Genomic DNA, 24,389 nt, shown 5'->3' with positions numbered 1-24,389 from the left:
AGTTAAAGGGGTAAACAAGGTGGCTGTTAGCAGTGCTGGCTACTAGTCATTACCACAGCTCAGCTGGTGTGGTCAGTCACTAAGTCATTTTAATTTGTATTTTATGTTGTGTTTCTATGTAGCCCTGGCTGGTCTCTAGCTCAGAGATCACCTGCCTCTGTCTCCTAAGTGCTGGGACTATTATGCCACCATGCCTGGCTTACTATTCTGTTTTGTTTTTCTTTGAGACACTATGTAGCCTAGCCTGCCTTGAAATAACAAGTCTGCCTCAGGCTTCTAAGAGATGTACTTAAAGGAATGAAACTAAATGATTTTCAAAACTTAAGAACATGAGTTAGATGGCACAGTGGGGAAAGGTCCTTGCTGCCAAGTTTGACCTGAGTTCAATCCTGGAATGTGGGAGGAGAGATCTGGCTCTCATAGAGCTGTTCCTTGGCCTCCAAGGCACATTAACATGGAAATATACAGAGATAAATGTGAATAAAGTTAAAGGGAAACCCCCACTTAAGCTCCCTTGTTCATAACTGCAGAGCAGAGCTGGGTGCTGTGTCAGAAGTCTTGGTGCTTTGAGGTTGCCTGAGGAGTTACACTCACTGTAAAGCAACAACAAAGGGCTGGCTGTCAGGTGCTAAGACAGAATATGGCTTTACTAGGTTTTTTTGATCCGTACACAAGGAATTGCTTCCTATAAAACAATGGTTTGACTTTTCAGATGAAATACGAAAGACAAGACTGTATGCTCATGTTAAAATTCTTATTTCTAAGGGTATTGTAATGTTGTGTTTGGGTTTCAGTATGATTATCAGTAATTAATAGCATTAGTTTAGTAACCCACTATTAGTAGATAACATTAATAGATAACCCACTATTAACAGATGACATTTACTCTGTGGGAAATGTGTATTCAGCCAGTATCAGCTCCCAAGTGAGGAAGAGGATGTGATGTAGCTTGTCCCTGAGACACAGGTGACCATGTAACAGTTGAGGTAAGAGCTTCAGTAGTATAACCAGGGTTTGTGCTTCTGTAAGTTTTACTTTTTGAAACAAGTTCTCACACTAATTAAGTCCAGGGTTGACCTGGAACACACTTTGTAACCCAGTCCTGCTTCAGCCTTCTGAGTGTTGGGATTACAAGCATGAGTAACCATGCTATTAGTCTCTTGTTTGAGCTAGACTCTTGGTTGAGATTGGTTGGTCTGGACTTAGTGTGTAGATCAGCTGGTCTCGATCTCAGATCTGCCCACCTCAGCCTCCTAAGTGCTGGGGCTAAAGGTGCGCAACATCACTTAGTCTTCACGGTGAGGGAGACCAAGGAAGAAGTGCAGCAGTAGCAAAGCTGTGTTAAGGAAACAGGTACAGACAGAGAAGTCAGAAGATTTCAAAGGGTCAGGACACGGTTCATCCTTCCTTCAGTTCTCTACCACTGAGTGCGTGTGTTCAGAATTACTGGGTGCAGAACTCTAATTCCACAGAGCAGTTTATTGGCTTTGAGGAGAGGAAGGGTCAGGTAGGTATTGTGTGTGTACTTAAGAGAATGACAATGATTGAGAGGAGGATTGTAAGGGCGGTAATTATGATCTTGAAGGGTTTCCACCATACCCTCTTGGGGACCTTCCTTGCTTTCTCAGATTCTTCAGCCTGAAATAAAAATCAACACAAACTTAGAATCTTCTGTGTATTTCTTAACTTAATGGGACACTCAAATACTTAGGAAGGCTATTTCATTATTAACTAATTCCAAAAGCAGTCATTAGACCCGGTGGATTTGTAAAGTGCAGCACCACAGTTCTAGGAGCCTGTGCTGAGCTATGACTATTAACACTGGGACCTTGAGCAAGTTTTCTCATTTACATCTTCCTTGTGGTTTTACTGAAAGGGTTTCCTTATAATCTGATTTAAAGTTCTACCACGTTTTTGTTCTACACCCCTTGCTCTCAATTGTTTTAAAGACTCATTTGTCTGTCTGTGGCATTGAATTCCTGGAGCTGAAGTTACAGGTGCTGGAACCCACTGGAAGAACCAACCGCAAGCTGTTTTAACTGCTGAGCCATCTCTCCAGCTCCCTTGTTATTCTTTATTTTCTGGTTAATCAGTAAGTAAATGTCATATGGTGCTAGATAAGAGAAAATTATGGCATGCATCCTTGCCTATTTTGTTGCATTCTCAGTGTGGGACAATGTCTGGCATACAGTAGACTAAATATTTACTGGAATAATGACAATTTAAATGGAGAAAATAGCACCTGCTATGTAGTGCCATAGACTGAGGATTAACTGAGGAAGTGAATATGACACATCTAAATTGACTGTCTTATGATAATTTTGTTATTTACTAGGAATTTTCTTAGATAATTAGATATTATTAGGATTTGAGTCTGCAATGGCCTCCACATACTCCGTGGTTCGAGTACTTGTTCCTCAGCTAGTGGAGCTACTTTGGAAGCCTAGGCAGCGGGAAAACTGTCTTTGTGAGGCAGCTCTAGCTATTGAAAGGTGGTTAGAGGTGAGCCTAGCCTCTGCTGCTGACTCTTTCTCAGTCTACTGGCAGACATCACCTGAACTCAACTGCTCCACCGTACATTCCTAGATGGAAACCCTTGAAAGCTGTGAGCCCAAACGAAACTTTGTTTGTTTCAGGTAATGTGGTCACAGAGATGCAGAAATACAGATGTGAATATGGTCAGTGCTTTATCAAAGAAGTGTGGCTTTTAAAATACATTTATTTATCTATTTTACATTCTGACCACACCACAGCCTCCTTCCTCTCCTTCCACTCCCTCCCTCTTCCCTTTTGCCCCCTCCCAATCTACCCCTGTATCCATTGAGAAAGGGTCAGGCCTCCCATGGGCATTAGCAAAGCATGGCATATCAAGCTGCCATAACACCAAGCACCTCCCGCTGTATTCCGGCTGGGCAAGGCAATCCAGCATGGGGAATAGATTCTCAAGAGCCAGCCAAAGCACCAGGGACAGCCACTGCTCCTTTTGTCAGGAGTCCCACAAATAGACAAGCTACACAACTGTCATAAATGCAGAGAGCCTAGGTCTGCCCCATACAGGTTCCCCAGTTTTTGGTTCAGACTCTGAGTTCCCATGAACCAAGCTGTTTCTGTGGTTTTCCTGTGATGTCCTTGACCCCTCTGGCTCCTACAAGCCCTCATTCTCAGCAGAACTCCCAGTGCTCAGCCCAATGTTTGGCCATGGGTCTCTGAATCTGCCTCCATCAGTCACTGGAGGAAAGGCTCTCTGATGACAATCGGGGTAGTCACCAATCCAGTCACAGGGGATGGGCAGTTCAGGCTACTGTCATAAGTCTTAGCTGAGGCCATACTTGTAGACTCATGTATTATGGAATATTAGTTAAATGATGCAAAGGTGTGTCACATTCTTTTATGTTGCATTTGTTTTAACTCTGTAAAGCTGTATTAGTTGGTCTAATAAAGAGCTGAACGGCCAATAGCTAGGCAGGAGAAAGAAATAGGTGGGTGCTGCCAGGCAGAGAGGATAAATAGGAAATCTAGAGGAGAGAGCTAGGAGTGAGAGGAGAGGTGGATACCAGGGACCAGCCACAGAGTAAGAAGGAAAGACAGACAGAAAAAAAAAAAAGGTAGAGGCAAAATGCAGAAGAAAAGAAATGAGTTAATGTAAGTTAGAAAAGCTGGCTTGAAACAAGCTAAGGCTGGACATTAATAAGTAAGAATAATTCTCAATAAGAATAATTTGCCACTGTGTATTTATTTGGGAGCTAAGTGACAGTTTCCAAAAAGTTTTAAAAAAAGCACTCATGGGAGTTTTCCCTGTATCAAGCTTCTACCAGTCTCTGAAAAGCCCCTCCATCCACTCCCAATCTACCCAGGAGTTCTCTATTTCCCCTTCCCAGGGAGCTCATTCATCCCCGCTTGGGCCCTTCTTGTTACCTAGCCTCTTTGGGTCTGTAGATTGTAGCATAGTTATCCTTTATTTTATAGTTAATATCTACTTATGAGTGAATGCATACCATGTTTGTTTTTCTGGATCTGGGTTACCTTACTCAGGATGTTTCCCCCCCCCCCTAGGTCCACCCATTTGCCTTCAGATTTCATAATGTCATTGTTTTTTAACAGCTGAGTAATATTCCATTGTGTAAATGTACCACATTTTCTTTATCCATTCTTCAGTTGAGAGACATCTAGGTTGCTTCCAGGTTCTGGCTATTACAAATAAGTTGCTTTATACATAGTTGAGCATCCTTTGGATATATTTCCAGGAGTAGTATTGCTGGGTCTTGAGGTAAATTGACTCCTAATTTTTTGAGAAACCATCAGACTGATTTCCACAGCGGCTGTACATATTTGCACTCACACCAGCAATGGGGGAGTGTTCCTTTGCTCCATATCCTCTCCAACATAAGCTATCATTTGTGTTTTTGGTCTTAGCCATTCTGACAGGTATAAGATGGAATCTCAGAGTCCTTTTTGCAATTCTCTGATGGCTAAGGATGATGGACATGTTTCTCTGCCATTTGAGATTCTTCTGTTGAGAATTCTCAGTGGCCTTGGGCTTTTCTTGGTTGGGAGACTTTTACAGACTGCTTCTATTTCCTTAGAGGTTATAGGTCTATTTATTTAATGTGGGCGAGTGTTTCGCCATGTAAGTACCATGTATGTGGAAGCCAGAAGAGGAAAGGGTGTGCTGTGTCTTGCTCCTTCTCTCAGCATTTCCCTCTATCTCTGACTACAGCTTTTTATTATCTAGACCAGTTCAGAACTCCCTTTACGCCGGGCGTTGGTGGCGCACACCTTTAATCCCAGCACTCGGGAGGCAGAGGCAGGTGGATCTGTGAGTTTGAGACCAGCCTGGTTTACAAGAGCTAGTTCCAGGACAGCCTCCAAAGCTACAGAGAAACCCTGTTTCGAAAAACAAACAAACAAACAAACAAAAAGTCTCATGCTCTACTGACTTCAGAGATCTACAGAATATGGCATTTAACATGTCTTAATAACATAGGTTCTTTTGTTATGATAAGGAGACATGTCTGCTCCTGGCAGCACCAATCTACATCAGAGAAGATGATGGGCATTGAAGAAACTCCACATGGAATTTGAGTTCTTTGTGGTAAAGGTAAGCTACTGGGCAAGAAAGTGCCCTTGCCTCAACTGCTGACAGTATGCTGTTCAAATTGGACAAACAGGACACCAAAAAGAGTGACTGCAAACCTTGCCAAGACAAGGCAGTCCAGTCATTCAGATTATCCTGGTTCACAGAAATGTGTCAGATATGCTAGGCCTATAGGCTGAAGATGGATGCCCCAGCATTGCAGAGCAACCTTGGGTGACTGTCCAGGCAGCCAACTGTTTCTATCATCTCTCACATTTTTTGGAAGTCACTTGCTCACACTTCTTGCTTACTCAGTTAATATTATTTCCTTCTTGGGTCTCTGAGGGGGTTGAAGACTAAATAGTATAGTTATAGTTTTCCCTATTTACCATTATCGGTAAAGAAACACACTATAGATGTATTAAGTGTAATAGGTTTAAAAAAGACATTAGAAGATAATTTGATATGCCAATTAGAATAGAAAGTAAATTAGGTACAAGACTTTGGACTCATCAAGAAAGAATAGATAATAGAATATTTTCTCAGAATTTGTCATAGACTTATGGACTAGACATTGTTAATTTATTTACTGCCATGTATATTTGTATATAATTATTGTACTTATTGTACATAGTTTTTCTTATATTAGTTATAACATTTTTTAAATTTTAGATAAAAAAGGGTGATATGTGGTGATATGTTTCTTGCACAAATAAAGCCTGTCTGGGGGTCAGAGAATGGAGCTTGCCACTAGCTAACCATAGAGGTCTGGAGGTCTGTACAGACAGATAGAAAGTGAGGTAGCTGGGCAAAACAGGATATAAGCAGGGAGAAACAGGAAATCTCTCTTCTCTGTGGAGACGCTTTGGAGGTAAGGTGTGCTGTGGCTTGCTCCTTCTCTCTGATTTCTCAGCACTATATCTGACTCAAGCTTTTTATTATCTAGGCCAATTAAGAACTCCCTTTACAGTGTTGTCCCTTAAACTGGAGTTACAGATGGTTGAAAGCTGCCATGTTGGTGCTGAGAACTAAACTCCAGGTCCTTCTGAAGAGCAGCTATGTTCTTAACTACTGAGCCATCACTCTAGCCTTTGTCTCACATTGCTTTTTATTCTTGTTTAAATTTTTTCTTTTAGATTTATTTTATGTATGTGCATGTGCATGCTTTGTCTGTATGTACATATGTGCAACACGGGTCCCTGAAGTCCTCAGAGGTCAGAAGATGGCAGATGCCCTAGAACTGGCCTTACAGATGGTTCTGAGCTGCCACATGGGTACTGGGAATCAAACCCAGTTTTTCTGCAAGAGCAACAAATACTCTTAATCACTGAGCCATTACTCATAAATCTAATGTAAGAACAATTATGAGAGACTAGGTTTATGTGCCCATGATACTATTGGTTATTTCCAAGGATCTGCATGAGGAAAGCAGGTGACTAGTACAGTTTTCAGTATATGAGAATTTATGGGTCTGAAGAGGTAAGTCACATCATGTGCTTCACGTGTGTTTTTGTACTATTAAGCATTATTCAATAATCTCCCAAGTATTTGTATGTTATAGTGGTGAAGAAAATGAGGCAGAAGTTTTGTTACTTAAGATTTTATAGTAAGTGATGGGGCCAGAATTCAAATCTAGAACTGCAGGACTCTACAAGTTAGAAAAATGTACTAGGATATAACTATAGACATTGCATTCTCTTAGGTAATTTTGTTTTCTAATTCATGGAATTCGTATGTATGGTTTGAAACTTGGATTCTACAACACAAGTGAAGGCAGCCTGGCAGGCCCTTTCTCGCCCTCAGGCCTCTCAGAAGTCAGTAACTCTGTGTGTGTGTGTGTGTGTGTGTGTGTGTGTGTGTGTGTGTGTGTGTGTGTGTGTGTGTGTGTGTGTGGTTTAGGTTTAAAATATCCCATTCCCCAAGACAGGGTTTCTCCGTGTAGCCCTGGCTGTCCTAGAACTCCCTATGTAGACCAGGCTAGCCTTGAACTCAGAGATCTGCCTGTCTCTACCTCCCAAATGCTGGGATTAAAGGCATGTGTCACCACTGCCCAGCTTAGTTTTGTTGAAGTCTTGTGCTTCTCAGTCTTGAATTTATTTCTTAGAGGTAATTATTTTCATTTGTTTTGTATGATGCCATATCCCTCATATATAAAATATGGTTCTCAACTAGGAGGCAATTTTTTGCCCTCTGGAAAACATTTTTGAATTGTTACAATTAGAGGGAATGAGAGCATACCTACCTACCTACCATAGGGAAGCCAGGGATGCTGGTAAAAGTCTTATGGTGCAAACCCCCTGAACAGAGATCCAGCCCAATGTCCTGGGGTTGTGGGAGCACATTATTTGTTTACCTTTTTTATTTATTTGTAGTCATGATCTCACATGTGTATGTATATTCTCCTTCCACGTATGGGTTGTCATAATTGCTGGCATGTCTTTACTAGTGACTGGGTCATCTCACTGACCTATTAACATCTTTTGGCCTGCCCCAATCTGGTTGGTTTGGCTAATTTGATTCTTTCCCCACCTGCCTCCTGTAACTCTGACAGGCCTAGACCTCACTATGTAGTGCTAGAACTGCCTCTTTCTCCAAGTGCTGGGATTAAAAGGTTTGAGCCTCCATGCCTGATATGTGGCTTCAGTCTTGGACTCTAACTTCACCAGTGTCCCAGGATTGCTCCTCTCTTGGACCAGGCCTTTTGTTTGTTTCATCTTTGTCTTTCTCTTCATTTATTCCTTCTTATCAGCAGAAACTATCCCCGAAACTCTGGTACAAAGAGTGATCGGGTAGGTTTCTGACAACTTCTAGAAATACCTTTATATTGAGTTGGTCAGTATAGAACTGAGTTTGGAAATCACTTTCTATCAGAATTTTGAAAGCATACTCCATTTCTCTTTTAGTATTACTACTGAAAATATGATGCCATTCTAGCTACTGTCTTTGGCTTTTGCTTCTTTTTGACACTTAAAATCCTTTAAAATCTTTTTTTCCCCCCTTTTCCTCCCCTCCCAAGGGCTAGGATTAGAAGCACACACCACTTCTTCTTCCTCCTCCTCCTTCTCCTCCTCCTCCTTCTCCTTCTTCTTCTTTGTTTTTTTGAGACAGGGGTTCTCTGTGGCTTTGGAGGCTGTCCTGGAACTAGCTCTTGTAGACCAGGCTGGTCTTGAACCCACAGAGATCTGCCTGCCTTTGCCTCCCGAGTGCTGGGATTAAAGCCACCACCGCCTGGCTCACACACCACTTCTAATAGCTCATGATTTGGGTTACCGGCTTGGTGAATTAAAGACTGGAAAGTCAGTATGAGAGGATGAGGTCTGTCATTTAGTGGAGTCTGCTCAAGGGTGACCTGGGGTAGGTCTGGTCATCTTGTTGGTGATGCTTGCCTGGTTTTCCTTTGGTCTAGTCAGTTCTCAGAGAGTGATTCTTTTGTCCCCTGCCTGGATGGAACTGCACTCACTGTGCTGCAACCACACTTGGTACCTGAACTTGGGACTTCTCTGGTCTGCCATCTTTAGAGCCAGTACTCTAGATGTTCCTTTTGAATGCTGTGCTCAGTCTCTTGTTTTTAGACCCTGTAGTACTCATCTACTTTTAGAAGTACCATATTTACGGTCTTTCCTATGGTTCTATTGCCTGGATCAGTTCAGTTTCTGTGTTAATCTCTTCTTTTTGCTATAGGCTTGCATTTCAACTTACTTCAACTTGTTTTCCTTTATTGAGGTCAGAAACTACTCAGTCACTTCTTGGTTCTAAAAGTGTTGTTGATTCTTTTTTTTTTTTTTTCTTTAAGATTTATTTATTATGTACACAGTGTTCTGCCTGCATGTGCCCCTTGCAGGCCAGAAGAGGGCACCAGATTACATTACTGGTGGTGGGGAGCCACCATCTGGTTGCTGGGAATTGAACTCAGGACCTCTGGAAGAACAGGCAAGTGCTCTTAACCCCTGAGCCATCTCTCCAGCCCCCAAGTGCTGTTGATTCTTACCTACTATTGTTTTTTATCCTAGTGGTTTATATGTGTTCAAGTTATTATTTTACCCATTTTATATTGGAGTTTGAGGTAATACATGGAAGTATACATGCAATCTACCCAAAAATGTATGTTCTATATTTATTTGTAGGAAAACTGACCATTTATTAGCCTACTTTTTGTTAAAAAGTCAAATGTGGGACTAGGGAGATAGCTCAGCAATGAGATGACTGTTGAACAAACAGGAGGAGGTGAGTTCAGATTCCTAGCACCTGTGCCAGAGCTTTAACACTGGCACTGGGGGCACGGAGACATGCTGGCAGTTGTCCCCTGACCACCACACTCATCTGTGTACTTCCTATATCCGCTCTCACCCCCAACCAATAAATAAGTTTAAAAATTCTAATGTGAGCAAAATGAGATGAAGGGAAAAAACTGGAGTTAATGAATAAAACTCAGTGTTTGTGAACTGCATTTTTCATGGCAGACACGTTCCAGAAAAGATGAGCAAAAATTAGTTGAAGATGCTGGAAGGGAACTGTCCAGTTTAGTTTCCAAACTACTGAAAAATTTGGGAGATATGCAAAAGCTGACAGTACCAGTATTAGTTATCAGTGTGTGGTAAGTTCTGCTTTCTCCAGTTATCCTGGAGCAAGTACTCAGATATTATCTAATTTTAGCCACAACATTTTAGTATGAACCTTTCTAAATGATTTAAAAAACTATAAGTACAGCATCTTTAGCATGTCTAAAAATTAATAAGAATCCCTGAATGTCATTTACTGTCCAACTATGTTTTTAAAAGGTTATTTATTTTGTGTATATGCATGTACATGTATGTGTGCATCCCGAATGCCTCAGGCAAGTGTAGGGGATAGGACAGCTTGCTGGACTCAATATCTTTACTCCGCTCTTTTTGTTGTGGAGACAGAACTCAAGTGGTCGGGCTTGGTGGCAAGCACCTTTACCTCTGAGCCAGCTTGCAGCCCTGAAATTATTCTTTAATGTTCCTATTGCACTCCATTTCTTTTCCTTTTCGTTACGAAGTATTGTCTCACATTAGCCCTGTGTGTCTTTGCCTTGAGCAGGCTGGCCCCCAGGGCAGTAACACTGTGGTTTCATGCCCTGGAGGCCAACATCCATGTAAATTACTTACTGTTTCCTGGGGGTCATCTGCTCCTTTAGGGGTGATGCTCACTGTCTCGGTTTCTCTTTCTAAAACTGTGTCCATGTTTCTCAGCATGATGTTTTTTACTTCAGTCACTTGGCTTTTCATTGTAGACAGTGTGTTGTCCCTTTGATTTTTATTGTACTCCATCTACATAGATGTGAAATAGAACACAGACTTAATTTGTATTAGTGAAACACATTATTGTCAAGCACACATCTTACTTTTACAAGGAATCAACTAAACCACAAATTGTCCTGTTCTAATCTTGTGAAACAGAAAACGGATGCAGGACCAGGCAGGACAGAAATTCCATCATCACAAACACGAAAGAGGGGGGTAGGTGGAGGAGTCACACCAATGCATTCAGTGAGGACTGGGTGATTTTCTTTAAATGGTTTATTTAATCATTAAAAAAATAGACTTTATTTTTAGAGACATTACATGTTCACTGTAAAAATCCAGCTTTCTGGCTACTCCCTGGCTGCTACAGGGCACAGCATCTTCTACTCCCAACATCCTACATGGAGCGGAACATTGGTTACAGCTGACAACCAGAGTCCAGTGTACACTAATGGCATGAGCAGGGGGTAGGAAGTGGTGGGCAGTTTCAGGCACAGGGACCTCACTTCTTATCCAGGGACAAAAACTGGGAACATCCTATGATCTGGCTGGAGGACAGGCTTGCCATAAGTGTTGTGGACTCTAATTCCTCCTCTGGCTTCTTGTTCTCTTTCTCCTTTTGCCCAGATGCCTGGAAGGTGTATGTGAAGGTATGATCGAAACTCCACCTCAGATACCTGGGATGGAGAGGCACACGGACACCTTGTGGGTGGCTCAGCTACACTGACCAGCTCACCCCACATACCTCAAAATAATAAATAAATATGAAGGCTTTAATAAGCCCTAGACAGCCACTGTCAGTGGCAATTCATTTTTTGGGCTCAACCTCTGCTGTCCAGGAACACAGCTTACTTCCTTTCTCTAGATGTCACCTTTTCCTTCTCTCACTATCAATTTCTAACAAACTCATTCTAACACTTCCCTCCCATTGCAAATTAAATTCACTCTTCAGGGTTGGGAGACAGAGGACCAAAATGACACTGGCCTGGGGCTGGCTTTGGATGTCACCTCAGACACTGACATCCCCAGTTATGCTCCCCTGAGGCAAGAAAGTCTCTGTTGCTTTCAGTGACACACAACCCCTTCATCCATACTGATTAGTTCATCCTCAGTGGTTACATCTCATGGGTTTGAACAAACTTGTAACCATTATTTAAAACAATCATTGTTTGATTTTATATGAATGAGTGTTTTGCCTGCGCGCACGCGTGTGTGTGTGTGTGTGTGTGTGTGTGTGTGTGTGCGTGTGCGTGTGCGCGTGCTTAGTATTCTTGGAGACCAGAAGAGGGCACTGGATCCCAGGAAGTCGAATTATGGACAGTTGTGAGCTACCATGTGGGTGCAGGAACTGAACCTGAGTCTTCTGCAAGGGTATCAAGTGCTCTTTCACTGTTGAGCTCTCTCTCCAGCCCCAGTACAACTATTATTAAAGTGACATACAGGATAGTTTTATGGCCAGTGAAATCCTGCCATCTTCTACCTGCTTTTACTACTTAGTTCCCACAGTCCTGGGCACTCACTCTTTTGTACCCAGTGTGGCATTTCTGGAGCACCACATCATTTGAACAGTAGAGAATGCAACCTTTTCACTTGCTAATATGCATTTTAAGTTCTTCCATGCCATTTCTTTTCTCCCATTTACATCAAAAACAACTTACACGGTCTTTAACCTGACATTTTCAAATAACTCTGGCCACATGGACTATTCTGAGACAAGACTTCAGAGACTCATTGCGGCCTCTATGTTGGAGAGAGGTCTGAGCAGACAAGTCTGGAACTGATGTGTCATCTCATAGCTTCCATATTGTCCTTGATCTTCATGTAACCCAAATGCCCCAGCTTCTTTCACGTATACAGGGGACATCCTAATACCTACATCAACAACTGAACCCCACATCCTCCTTTGTCTGACTGCCAGGTTCTCATCTTCACTGCCATTTCATAGCTAAGTGCCACTTGCTCCCCCCATCTTCCCCCCCACCAGTGAGTTGGCTGTTACTCCCTTTGCCCTCAGCACAGACAGGTCCCCAGGCAGAATGACTCCTGTCCCCACATGGATGTCACTGTTGCCAGCATTACCTGACCTGGTGATGAGGCTGACTCATATCTACAAACTGCCTTTGTTTTGAATTGTATTTTTTTAATTACTGTTGGAATAGCATAGAGAGTTGGGCTTCGTTATAACAGCTTCATACATATGTGTCATTGCACTCTGTTATTATTCACCCTGCCCCCAGTCAGCCGCTCATCTCCCCTTTCCCACCTCATCTGCTTTCTTATTATATGGATTTAATGACCCTTTCTACACCCTCTTCCATTAAGACATTTCCTCCCTTTACAGTACCCTTTCTAGTGTCATGACCTACAAACACATGTATGTAAATAGGTCATTTATTTGAGATAATTTTTCAAGTTTTAAACTACATTTTTTAAAATGTGAGAGCATGCACCATAGCACACATGTGGAGGTCAAAGGAAAACGTGTAGGAGTTGGTTTTCTCCTGCCACTGTGTAAGTCCTGGAGATTGAATGTGGGTTTACAGACTTGTGGGCAGGTAACTTTATCTGTTGAGCCATGTCACCAGATCTGATTTTTCAGTGTAAGCACAAAGAGCTATAAACGTTCCTCTTAGTCTCCAGGGGACTGACCTAGGCCTTCTGCATGTGGGTGACAGTTGTGTAGCTTGGTCTCTTTGTAGGGCTCCTAGCAGTGAGATCAGGACTTGTCCCTGGAGCTTAGCTGACTTTTGGGAATCTGTTCCTGTGCTGGATTACCTGGCCTAGCCTTGATGCAAGGGGAGGAACCTGGTCCTGCCTCAGCTTGATGTGCCATACTTTGCTCAAGCCCATGGGAGGCCTGTCCATTTCTGAGTGGAGACAGAAAAGGAGTGGAAGGGGAGGGGGAAGATGGGAAGCAGGGCTGGGGACACTGTGGTCAGTGTGTAAAATAAATGAAGAAAAATGTTATTTAAATAAAATTTTAAAAAATTAAAAAAGAAAAAAAAAACAAGTTCCTCTTAGAATTAATTACCTTAGAGTTTGGTTCACTGGTCAAGTGCTTGCTTAGCATGCACAAGACCCAACACTGATAAACATAAAATTTAAAAACTGTCTTAGCTATATCCCAAAAGTTCTGGTAATTATGCTTTCATTTCGATTTTTTTCTAAGAACTTTAAGACTTCCTTTATGATTTCTTCAATGATTATTCAAGAGCAAATTGTTCAATATCCATGTCTTTGTGGTGTTTCTGGAGTTTTTTTTTTTTTTTTCTTGTTACTGATTTCCAGATTTCACTGTGATCTGTAAAGATGTGAGAGATTCCTTCCTTTGTATTTGTTAAGCCTTGGCTATAGTCTAGAAGGTGGTGTGTTTTAGAGAAGGTTCCTTGTGGTGAATGTGTGCTGTGTTTGTTGGATGGTAATGTTCTGTACATTCCTATTAAGTCTATTTGACCTGTGGTGCATCTGAGGTGTCTTTGTCAATATTTAGTTGGATGACATATCTAGAGATAAAAGTAGGCAACAAAGTCACTAGTATTATGTCTATTAGTATTTACTTCATAAAATTGGGACTCCTAACATTTGGTGTATATATAATTCTTTTTTTTTAGATTTTATTATATATATATATTCTGCTTCCATGTATATCTGCACACCAGAAAAGGGCACCAGATCTCATAACGGATGGTTGTGAGTCACCATGTGGTTGCTGGGAATTGAACTCAGGACCTCTGGAAGAGCAGTCAGTGCTCTTAACCTCTGAGCCATCTCTCCAGCCCCGCATATATAATTCTTATATCTTCAGATGATGAATTGATCTCTTCATTAATATGCTGTGTCTTATCTCTTCTGGTCTGAAGTCTGCTTTAACAAAATAGCCATGCCAGCTTGTTTTCAATTTCCATTTGCTTGACCAATTGTTTTCTGCCCATTGCCTGTGGGCCTATGAGTGTTGTTACCAGTGCACGTTGTTTCCTGGAGACCACAGAAAGTTGGACCTAGTTTTTATATCTAGACTGGCAGTCTAAGCAGAGGCAATTCACATTGAAGGTGATTACTGAGAGATGTTTACTAATTCCTGTGGTGATTTTATTGGTTGCTGCTATTCCTCTTCCTTCTTTCCCCCTCTTCTTTCTTCTTCTTCTCCTTTTTTTCTTCTATTGTGTAACTATTTCAAGTGTGCAGTTTGGTGGCATTGGTACATTTTACTGTTAGGTAATGGGTGTCACCGTCCATCTGTAGATTTTTCATTTTTCCTGAACTGAACATACAAATATGTATATCAACATCAACTGCCCACTCTCCCTTTTCTCTATCTTTTGCAGTTATACTTCACTTTCCATCTCAAGCAATTTAATTGTTCATGGTATTTCATGTAAATGGAATTATAGAGTATTTGCCCTTTAGTGACATCTTATTTCACCCAATAAGTAAAAGTTTTAAAATTTTAATTTAGTAGTATTTTATAATTAATCAAAACATTCACATGGTTAAAAAGTAAAGTTTTCACACAGATTTTATTTTATTAAAGATGTATTTTATGTGTCTGAGTACTCTATCTGCATGTATAACTTTATGCCAGAAGAGGGCATCAGGTCCCACTGTAGATGGTTGTGAGCTACCATGTGGTTTCTGGGAATTGAGCTCAGAAACTGGAAGAACAGCCAGTGCTCTTGAGCCATCTCTCCAGCTCTCAACTCAGGTTTTATACAAAGAGCCCTAGTTTCTCTCTCTGACAGCTCAACCCTTCTTTCTTTCCCCAATTTCATCCAGGCATCCATTTAAGCATTTTTAGTTTATCCTTTTTCTTTTAAACTAAAATAAGCAAATACATGTATTTGTATTTAATCCCCTCTTTCTGAAATGGCTGCATATGACGGGCAGCATGACACTTGTGTTTTCTGCTGCTCTGCAGACACCCCAACTGTGAATCTTTGTACCCTACAGACAATTCTCACCCTTCCCTCCCATTCTTATGACCAACTCAGCAGCATCAATGAAGTTAGGATACAAGTTGAGGTACATACCATGTGCTGTGCTAGTATTTGTTGAAAATCTGTAGCAAGTGCATTTGAAGGAAAAAAATGTTCTTGTGACATCAAAGGATTTCTTGTAAAAATATCACTAACCTGGGGAAATTAATGGAAATATGTAACCTATAATGCTAATTCCAAGTGGAGAAAAACAGAGTAAATGTTCATTTGAAGCAAAACATGGTAGAATCTTGAAACACTGGAGGCTTTCTGGTGGCAGGGCATCCTTTCTATTTAAGACATGCTAATTGTGAACACAGTGTGTGGCACAGGTTTATCTAAGGTTCTAGTACAGACTATAGACTCGTATAGTTTGGCTGTAGCTATTCCCTTCTTTCGTTGGTGTATACAAGGACACAGGAAGGGAAGACCTGTGATATTTCCCAAATCTCTTCTGCCCTTGTCTTCAAAATTGACTCAGAAATCATAAAACAATGCCATGTGTCATGACTTTGTATCAAATGTTAGTTGTAAGAAGTTTCAACACCTCAAAAAAGAATCCTGACAATTGTCTGTCCTTGATATCACATCTCTCAGAAGTACTGGTAAAAATGACCTGGTTAGCAGTTTTGTGTCACCTCGTTTTCAGAAGGGTGGCAAAATTGGGATGTTCCTCATTGTAAAGGACAGAGAGAATATATGTTAGGGTATATTCAGTAAAATTACTCTCTGAATTCTAACAATTGTCAATGCAGAGAGAAGTACCCTCTGACTTTATATACAGTAACAATGGAAGCTATGTTAATGTTACATGTGCTCTGAACAGATGGAATATGTTCATGATTCACAAATGTATGGACTCTTAGTAACTATAGTAGAACTGATGGAGTCAGTGTTTTTATTAAAATATTTATCTTGTTTATATATATTTGCAATATATAAAGTTGAAGATAAGGAACATTTACTTTTAAAAATAGAGCCAGGGATTAGAGAGATGGCTCAGAACTTAAGAGCACTTGCAGAGGACCCAGGTTTAGTTCCTAGCACCCACTTGGTGGCTCACAACCATCTGTAATGACAGTTCCAGGGATCTGGTACCCTCTTCTGAACTCCATGGGAATGGAACACATGTAGTGTACTTATGTACAAGCAGGCAAAAGACAGACACACATAAAAAAATAGATAAAAATGAGAAGCTCCCATAGAAATCCAAAGGACAGTGGCTTAGCTATGTCTTTAGACTGCCTTTTCTGGAGTTTCCTATTGGCTGAGCTCAGACTTGGAGTAACAGGCGATATCTATGGCAACTAGCCTCTTAGAAATGTGTAAAGTCTCACTCTACACAGTTTATATTTGCTGGCAATTCTGTTAAAATTTTTACTAGAGATAACGTATCTTTATGTAAAAACAATATTTCTTGTGGATAATGTGCTGGGGGATCTAGGAGTGGCTGGGGAGGGTGGGAAGTGAGTATGATTGAAAAACACTGCATGCAAGTATGAAATAAAAAGACCCAAGTTAATATTTGCTTTCATTTAGCTCTTATAATTGATTTATATACTATAACAAGTATCTGTAGAATATTGTTCTAAATTTTTTTTGTCATCTACATCCCTCTCTATATAGTTGTTTGTGAATTATATTGCTATTGTAGTTTAATTTCTTATGTTTAAAAAGAAAATGAGTATAAGGGGAGGTTCTAGTAGATCTCAGTGGAGGATCTTTGTCAACCTTATTTTTGATTTGAGGGCTTTAAGGAACTAGGAGACAAAGAATGGGGTAAGACCCTGACGTCAACAAGGGCTCTGCAAATGGGTAGGAGATGAATGACTTGTTTCTGGTTTGAGACACTATTACTAATAACGCTTAGGCCAGAGACTTCATAACTTCAGCAGCTTAATGTCAGCACAGCAGTGTCAACAGTCACTTACTTTTTTAAGAAATGCAGATGGTGCCAAGGTATCCAAGCCATTGTCTGTAGCACATAAATATGTGATTCCGCCAATAAAAAGAGTATGGTAGACATAGCTTTAAAAAGAATGCATCTATTTATAATGCTGAAGAAATTCAGTACAACACACTGAATTACTTGTTTTTCATTTACAAGCAGTCACCCTGGTATAAAAACCATATACATATTTTATATGTAGCTTTTGTTTTTGCAATAGGGCTTCACTATGTAGCCCAGGCTGACTTTCTATTTCACTATGTAGCCCAGGTTGACTTTCCTCTTCACTATGTAGCCCAGGCTGACTTTCTACTTCACTATGTAGCCCAGGTTGACTTTCTACTTATTGTGCAGCCTATGTTGGCCTCAAACTTTAGACAGTGCTGTTTCCGGAGTACTTGGGTTACAGGCATGTACTATTGCACCTGGAAAGACAAGTTACTTTTTGGTTTCTCAAGCTTCTAGCACTCCGAGAGGCTGAGGCATGAGAACTGCCATGAGTTCAAGGCTAGCCTGGGCTACCCTGTCTCAAAAAACAGCAACAACAATAGCAATCTTAAAAAAAAAATGCCCTTGATTCACCCAGCTATTTCTTAACTAGTGTTTCAAGACTGATTTAGAAAATATGTAATATCCCAAGTAAAATTTAATGGCAGTGTTATTCTTATTGATATTACTAAATATACTTTTTGTTTTGTTTTGTTTTTTTGAGACAGGGTCTCTCTGTGGCTTGAAGGCTGTCCTGGAACTAGCTCTTGTAGACCAGGCTGGTCTCGAACTCACAGAGATCCACCTGCCTCTGCCTCCCTAGTGCTGCGAATTAAAGGTGTGCACCACCAATGCCTGGCTTACTAAATATACTTTAAAGTAGAAGTTTCTTTTTTTCTGATGAATGAAATGTTTTAGGTACACCAGAAACACATGGAGAACAAGAGGACCCTCTTTTAGCCCCACTGCCCAGTTAGGACACTGCAGATACAGTGATGTCACCTACACACCCTTCTTCAGTTACATGCTCCCCCCTCCCTGTGAGGCCAGGCAATAGTGTGTACGATGACTGTTACTCTCCTCAAGCCATCAGAGAAGCATTGGCTGGAATCATAATTATTAAGAGAAGACCCATGACAGAGTACACCTTACCTTCCTATTTGGATTATGGTCACCGGTTCTGCTTTCAGAAGCACCTGCCTAAGCACCTTTGCCGCTGCTTCCTAGGAAAAAAGAAAGGCAGCATTTATTTTGTAGAGAACTGTAGTGTCTCTTCAGTATTTGCCTCCTAAGATTACCAATGCTCTGATTGGTTTATTAAGACAAAACTCTTTCCTAAGAGAATTAATTGGTATGACTCATGAGTGATAAGCAGTAAGATGCCATAAAATATGTGTATGAATTAAAAAAAGTTTGCATGAATTAAAGGAAAATACGTTATATGTATATGTGTAAGTACATGAACATAGGCTGCATTAGATAATCTTATCTTTATAGACAGATCTAATGTTTGGCTTTAAGGCTGGGAAGCAGTAGCTAATCAAGTATTGGCTTTTTCCCTCCAGAGCTGAGGACCGAATCCAGGGCCTAGGCAAGTACTCTATCACTGAACTAAATGTCCAATCCCTCAAGTATCTTTCCAATGTCAGCTGATAAAAGCTATATGTAAAATGTTTTGGGCTGGAGAGATGGCTCAATTGTTAAAGCTTGAGGACCCGAGTTCAGATCCCAGCGTTCATGTAAGATTGAGCTCAGGTATGTCCATGTGTGTAGTGATATATCGTTTATGATTTATTAAAGCCACTGGAGATCAAAATAGCAAAGCAGCCATACCAGTTAGCTATAGAAGCTAGGAGGTGGTAGTACACACCTTTAATCTCAGGACTCATGATTAAAAGGTACACAGATCTCTGTTAGTTCAAGGCCACGCTAACTACACAAAATTGATCCTGTTCTAAAGAGAAACAGCTCACACAAAGATGATCTCAGTACTCGGTATCACATGCCTTTTATCCCAGCACTAGGGAGGTATATAAGACAGGAGCAGGGTCTCAGAGCTGGCATTCAGTCTGAGAGTTAGTCTCTAGCCATATTGCGGAGAGCATAGTGGCCTGGGTGAATCTGAGGAGCAGTGAAGCTGGGAGCAGTTTGAGGATCACCCCTTTGAACTGCTTTGCTTCTCTGATCTTCAGCTTGAGCTTGAACCCCAATATCTGTCTCTGGGTCCTTTGTTAATCATTCTATACATATGGGTGTTGGGGGAGAAAGGGAGACCCCTATGGCTTGCTGGCTGCCAACCTGGCTGAAAAATGCAAACTCCAAGTTCAGGTAGAGACCCTGCCTCAAAAGGAATATGGTGCAGTGATAGGACACCTGATGTCTTCCTCTGGCCTTCACACACACACAGGTGAGCATACAACTCCCATACATACATTTGCACACACTCTCTCTCTCTCTCTCTCTCTCTCTCTCTCTCTCTCTCTTAGGCTGTATGTGTATGAATGCATTTGTGTGTATGTGAATACCACAGCATGTGTGTCAGAGACTACACAAAATTGTAGGATTCTCCTGCCTCTGTCTCCCACCTCTGCAGAGGTGCACCATGATTATAGATGTTCTCAAGCTGTGTGAATGGCTTTTACTTGAGTCCTGGGGATTTGAACCTGTTTTTTTTTTTCATTTACATAGCAAGTGCTTTTATCCACCGAGACATCTCCTCTGTCCCAAACTATAAATAAACTGATAATGGATTAGAATCATTCATGTCTTATTCTCTGAATACATTTAGCAAACGTCTATTCACAATTGTCCCCTCAATACTTAACAGTTATTTACAATCGGTGTGCATCGTGGGGTGCATACAGTTAGTCTGAGTGGATCTCATGCTGAGTTCAGAAGGCAACTTTTGTGAGTTGGTTCTCTCTTTCTACCTTTACATGGATTCTAGGCCATTGGGCTTGACTGCAAGTGCCATTACCCACAGAGCCATCTCCCCAGTCCTACTCATCACTCTTAAAAAACTAGTATTTGCCAAGAACTCTTGTAGCTGCCTATTTCTTACAAGGGTGATTCCTTGGGGGAGATCTAAGGTACTATAATTATGCACAACACTTGTAAGTGGAATCCCATTATTTTACTTTAGAAGCATGAAAGGAATCTGAAAGTTACCTAAGAAGCCCTAGATAGCCACACTCCTAATTAACTTTTTCATTTTTCACAAACTAACACTTAAAATAGAAACTGTTATGGATGAGTAAACCCTATTAATGGTGGAAATTAATTGCCACTGCCTGAAATGTCAAGGTGACATTTTTCTAGGACAGAATTTCCTAAGACACTTGAAAAATTAAAGGACTATAACATTTTCTGTTGCTTTACTATCATTAACAAATCACACTTTTATAGCTTCCCCCTTTTAAGTGTTTCCTTTGTGTAATATAAACTATGATATGAAAACAAATGACAATATGACACCGAGTATATGACCAAGTGGACTCTTGTGTTTGGAAGTTGGTATGCTGCAGAGCCACTGGCTTGCCTGGGTCTGTTTCCTTTCGGGAAGAATGAAGACAGTGAGCACGTGACTTCCAGAGTTTGGTCTAACCTTGGAACCCTGTAACAGCAGTTGCTTGGCTCCTGGGATTAAGTTTGGTACTATTTTTTTTCCATGTGAATAGTGTGTGTGTAAGAGAGAAGGGGGAGAAGGGAGAGAGACAGAGAGACAGACAGAGAGAGAGAGAGAGAGAGAGAGAGAGAGAGAGAGAGAGAGAGAGATTTTTGGCACAGAGGGAAGCCAAAAGATATCATTTCTTTCCTTGTAAATCCTAACCGTCTCTTAAAGCCCCAAGATGTAGTTTGCCTTCTCTGGCTAGCTTTTTGCACAGCAGGCATTCTGTACCTGTAATTTACTCCTGGATTGCAGGTTGCCCCCTCTTCTGTGTTTTTACCTCCTGTGTGCTTCAAAAGAGAGGCCACTTCACTTATGACACCTCTGACTGCTCTCTTCTCCTTATAAGGTATGCTAAGAACTTACTGTGTGTTAGGCTTTGGATTCGACTGGGGAGAGACAAGAGATGAAGCATTCCTTGCCCTGACATTTGATGCCAGAGACAGCAAGGGAAAGAAGATTCCAGTTCAGCTGGGTTAAGTTGTTTAGTAGAGAGATGCCAGTTAGCCTAGGCATAGAGTTGAGGAAAAAGTGAGAAAACTCAAAGTACAGACAAAGTACAGATGAGAGTGGAGTAAAGTGGTCTCCCGGCAGAGGGGCAAGAAGTACAGAGGCGGCCTGGGGGGGGGTTGTGGTGAGAGAGCAGCATGAAGTTCATGGTAGCAGAGGACAGGGCAATTGTATTAAGGAAGGAGTGAGCCACAGAAAAGCCCATCCATTCAGGGAGTGGCTGATTGCCAAGGGGAGGAGTGCCTGCTTTATTCTGAATGTAACCAGAGGCCACCAAACGTAGTAAGCAGGGGAGTGGCACAATTGTAGGTATTTTGGGCAATGATCATGTGAGCAGCAGTATGGAAGCAGCCTTGGAGGAAGACAAGTCAACAGACATTTCTGAAAGTGTGGTGAGAAGTAATTAGGGCTGGAATGAAAACACGGTTGAGAGAGAGAGAGAGACCACAGAGGTGACAGATGTGATGGTGAAAGTGAGAGGAGGAGGATGGCTCCCAATCCCCACCCTAATGACTGTCTCATTAGGGAAACTCAACAAGAAGCATATGCAGAAAAACCCATAGGAAGGTAACTTAGTTTTGTTTGAACTTCTGTTAATGAGGCCATCTAACTCTGCAAGTGGCTAGGTGCCACAGGTATGAATGTGCATGTGATACTAAGAAGGAATTGCAGGATGTGAGGGATTAGCAAAGAGAAGAAATTCAGAGGGGGGTTAAGTGTATGCCCTGCACCCAAACTCCCTCCTTCCCCTCAAAGCAAGAGGGTGTTCTCTGAGCAAGGCTCATGCCTCTCTTGCTGGCCCTTTGTGCCCCTTCAGGCCTTGCTCTGCTAATAGCCCTCACTTGTCTTATACATATTCTTTCCATAAGGGTAACATATGTGGGGTTGTCTCCATATATTAACAATCGAGAAACCTTCCTGGGTAATGCTTCTAGCTTCCACTCTTCCTCATTTCCTATATAAATTTCACACGTCCTCATTTCCTGCTCAGTTGGCCCGAAGCAATCTGGCTTCTGCCTGTACTATTTCTTCTAAAGACCGACAATCATCTTCCTGTTGTCTAATCCAGTGACGGTAACCCTCCTCTTCACTCTGCGTTTTCTTTCCTTCGCTGCACACTTCCTGGGCAACCTCACACACGTATTTCAGCTGCCAGACCCAGTCCATTGGGTACTAGACTAACACACTCATGACCTCCTGGGCCTATTCTGGCTTTCAGAAATAAGGCAGAAAAAATGAACAACGTGTTGAAATTTTAACAAGCATCACAATTCAGCATGTTCCAAACTGCAATGTAGCCTTCCTTCTGCATTCCCTTTGAGTCGCTTAAATCCTATCTATCTATCTATCTATCTATCTATCTATCTATCTATCTATCTATCTATCTATTTCTACTGTTTAATGCTGCCAAAGAAAATGAGAATCGTCCTATGCCGTTACACCCCTAGTTCCACAGAATCAACCAGGGTCAACGCTAGAGGGCGTTTACCAAATTTCTTCTGGATCTGCCATAGAGTTTATTTAATATATATATATATATATATATATATATATATATATATATATATATAGTATATAAATGGGCTGTTTCTCTTCCAACATGCACACACGCATGCACATACTCCTTTATTATCCTCTACCAGCTTTCTGGCCTCATCTCTAGCCACTACGAAGAGACTCTGCCCTAGCCGCAATGAGGTTCTTGGAAATCTCCAAACACGTGCAGCTTCCTTCCTTCCTTTTCCTTCTTTCCTTTCTTCATTCCTTTCCATTCCTTTTCCTTCCTCCCTTCCTTCCTTCTTTATTTCTTTTTCAAGACAGGGTTTCTTTGTGTGGCTTTGGAGGTTGTCCTGGCACTCACTCAGGATGGCCTCGAACTCACAGCGATCCACCTGCCTCTGCCTCCCGAGTGCTGGGATTAAAGGCGTGTGCCACCAAACATGCGCTGCTTTCTCTGTGGCATCTTCATCTCCTTTCCTGTGTTAGGCTAGTAGTTGTTCTCGGTACAGGGGCATTATAGCCTATCTCCAGCGAAACACTGTTTGGATCTCAGGTCCAGAAGCAATATTAGATGATATCTGAAAGTTTCAGGCGAAGTGTTTGTGTGTGTGTGTGTGTGTGTGTGTGTGTGTGTGTGTGTGTGTGAGCGCGCGTGCTGGGGACGAACTCAGGGAAGAGCTCTAACACTGGGGTATACTCTGCGCTCTCACTGTTTTGAGCCGGTCTCTGTAGTCCACTCTGACCTCTAATTAATTCTTCATGGCCCTCCCATCCCGAGTGCTGGGATCCCAAGCTGCGCTGTCAGGGTGGCCCTGGCTTTCTTTACTCTGGGGCTCTGCAACTCCTACGTGTTCAGCAACTGCGTGCTGAACTGCGGGTTATTTCTGGGCAGAGAAAACCTCCTAAGAGTCCTAAACCCGGGGTGGGAGTGGTGGTGGTGGGGGCACGCGCGGCTCCCGCCGACGAGCCCGCGCTTCTGGCGGGGGCGGGGCCTCCCGACCGCTGAGTCCTTCGAGGTTACCCCGCGTCGTGACTGGAGGGGAGGCCCGGCGGGCGCCAGCCTCGAGGAGCCGAACCCGCAGGTACCTGATAGGAGCCACCGGTCAGGGCCAGCTCCGCCAGGACCGCTCGGCCATTAGCAACGCAGCTGTAGGTGATCGTCATAGTCGGCCGGCCAGTGAGAGAAGGGGTTCCGCTTGTTCCAACCGCCCGCCGCAGCCTGGGCACGGCTCTGCGCAGGCGCGAGGAGCGGTTGATTGGCAGGGGAGGAGGCGGGACCACCTGTGGGTTCGGAGGAGCCTGTGAGCAGGGGACGCGAGGTCTGAGAAGATGCTGTGGGTTGCAGAAGTCTCTGTCCTCGTGGTGGTCCATAAAACCATCTAAGAGCTGTTTAACTGCCCGGGCCTTACCTACGTTTGATTCAGGCACAATCTAGGACGCGGGGAATAAAGACCTGGTTTGAGAA

The 24,389-nt window shown here is 42.1% G+C and overlaps 1 protein-coding gene across 1 annotated transcript; it reads right to left on the bottom strand.

The window, feature by feature from the left end:
- Positions 1-1,459: 1,459 nt before the first annotated feature.
- On the bottom strand, positions 1,460-24,127 carry LOC113832342 (vesicle-associated membrane protein 712). The gene is made up of 6 exons (XM_027387656.2): positions 24,011-24,127; positions 18,400-18,470; positions 17,243-17,339; positions 15,366-15,467; positions 10,204-10,365; positions 1,460-1,638 (listed from the first exon to the last, which is right to left on the bottom strand). Exons 1-6 carry the CDS (start codon positions 24,086-24,088, stop codon positions 1,504-1,506), a joined length of 645 nt encoding a protein of 214 aa, XP_027243457.1. The 5' UTR covers positions 24,089-24,127; the 3' UTR covers positions 1,460-1,503.
- Between the last annotated feature and the right edge of the window lie 262 nt (positions 24,128-24,389).

This window comes from Cricetulus griseus (assembly GCF_003668045.3).
Source record: "Cricetulus griseus strain 17A/GY chromosome 1 unlocalized genomic scaffold, alternate assembly CriGri-PICRH-1.0 chr1_1, whole genome shotgun sequence".
NCBI lineage: Eukaryota > Metazoa > Chordata > Mammalia > Rodentia > Cricetidae > Cricetulus > Cricetulus griseus.
This window is presented reverse-complemented; position numbering and strand designations above follow the sequence as displayed.

Excerpts from the sequence above, each read along its gene's own strand:
- LOC113832342 (XM_027387656.2), bottom strand. The coding sequence starts at position 24,088 with ATGACGATCACCTACAGCTGCGTTGCTAATGGCCGAGCGGTCCTGGCG. Across the intron at positions 15,468-17,242 it reads CATCTGCATTTCTTAAAAAA|GTTAGTGATATTTTTACAAG; the intron begins GTAAGTGACTGT and ends TAATTTCCCCAG. Across the intron at positions 10,366-15,365 it reads AAATACTAGCACAGCACATG|ATGGAGTACAATAAAAATCA; the intron begins GTATGTACCTCA and ends ACATCTATGTAG.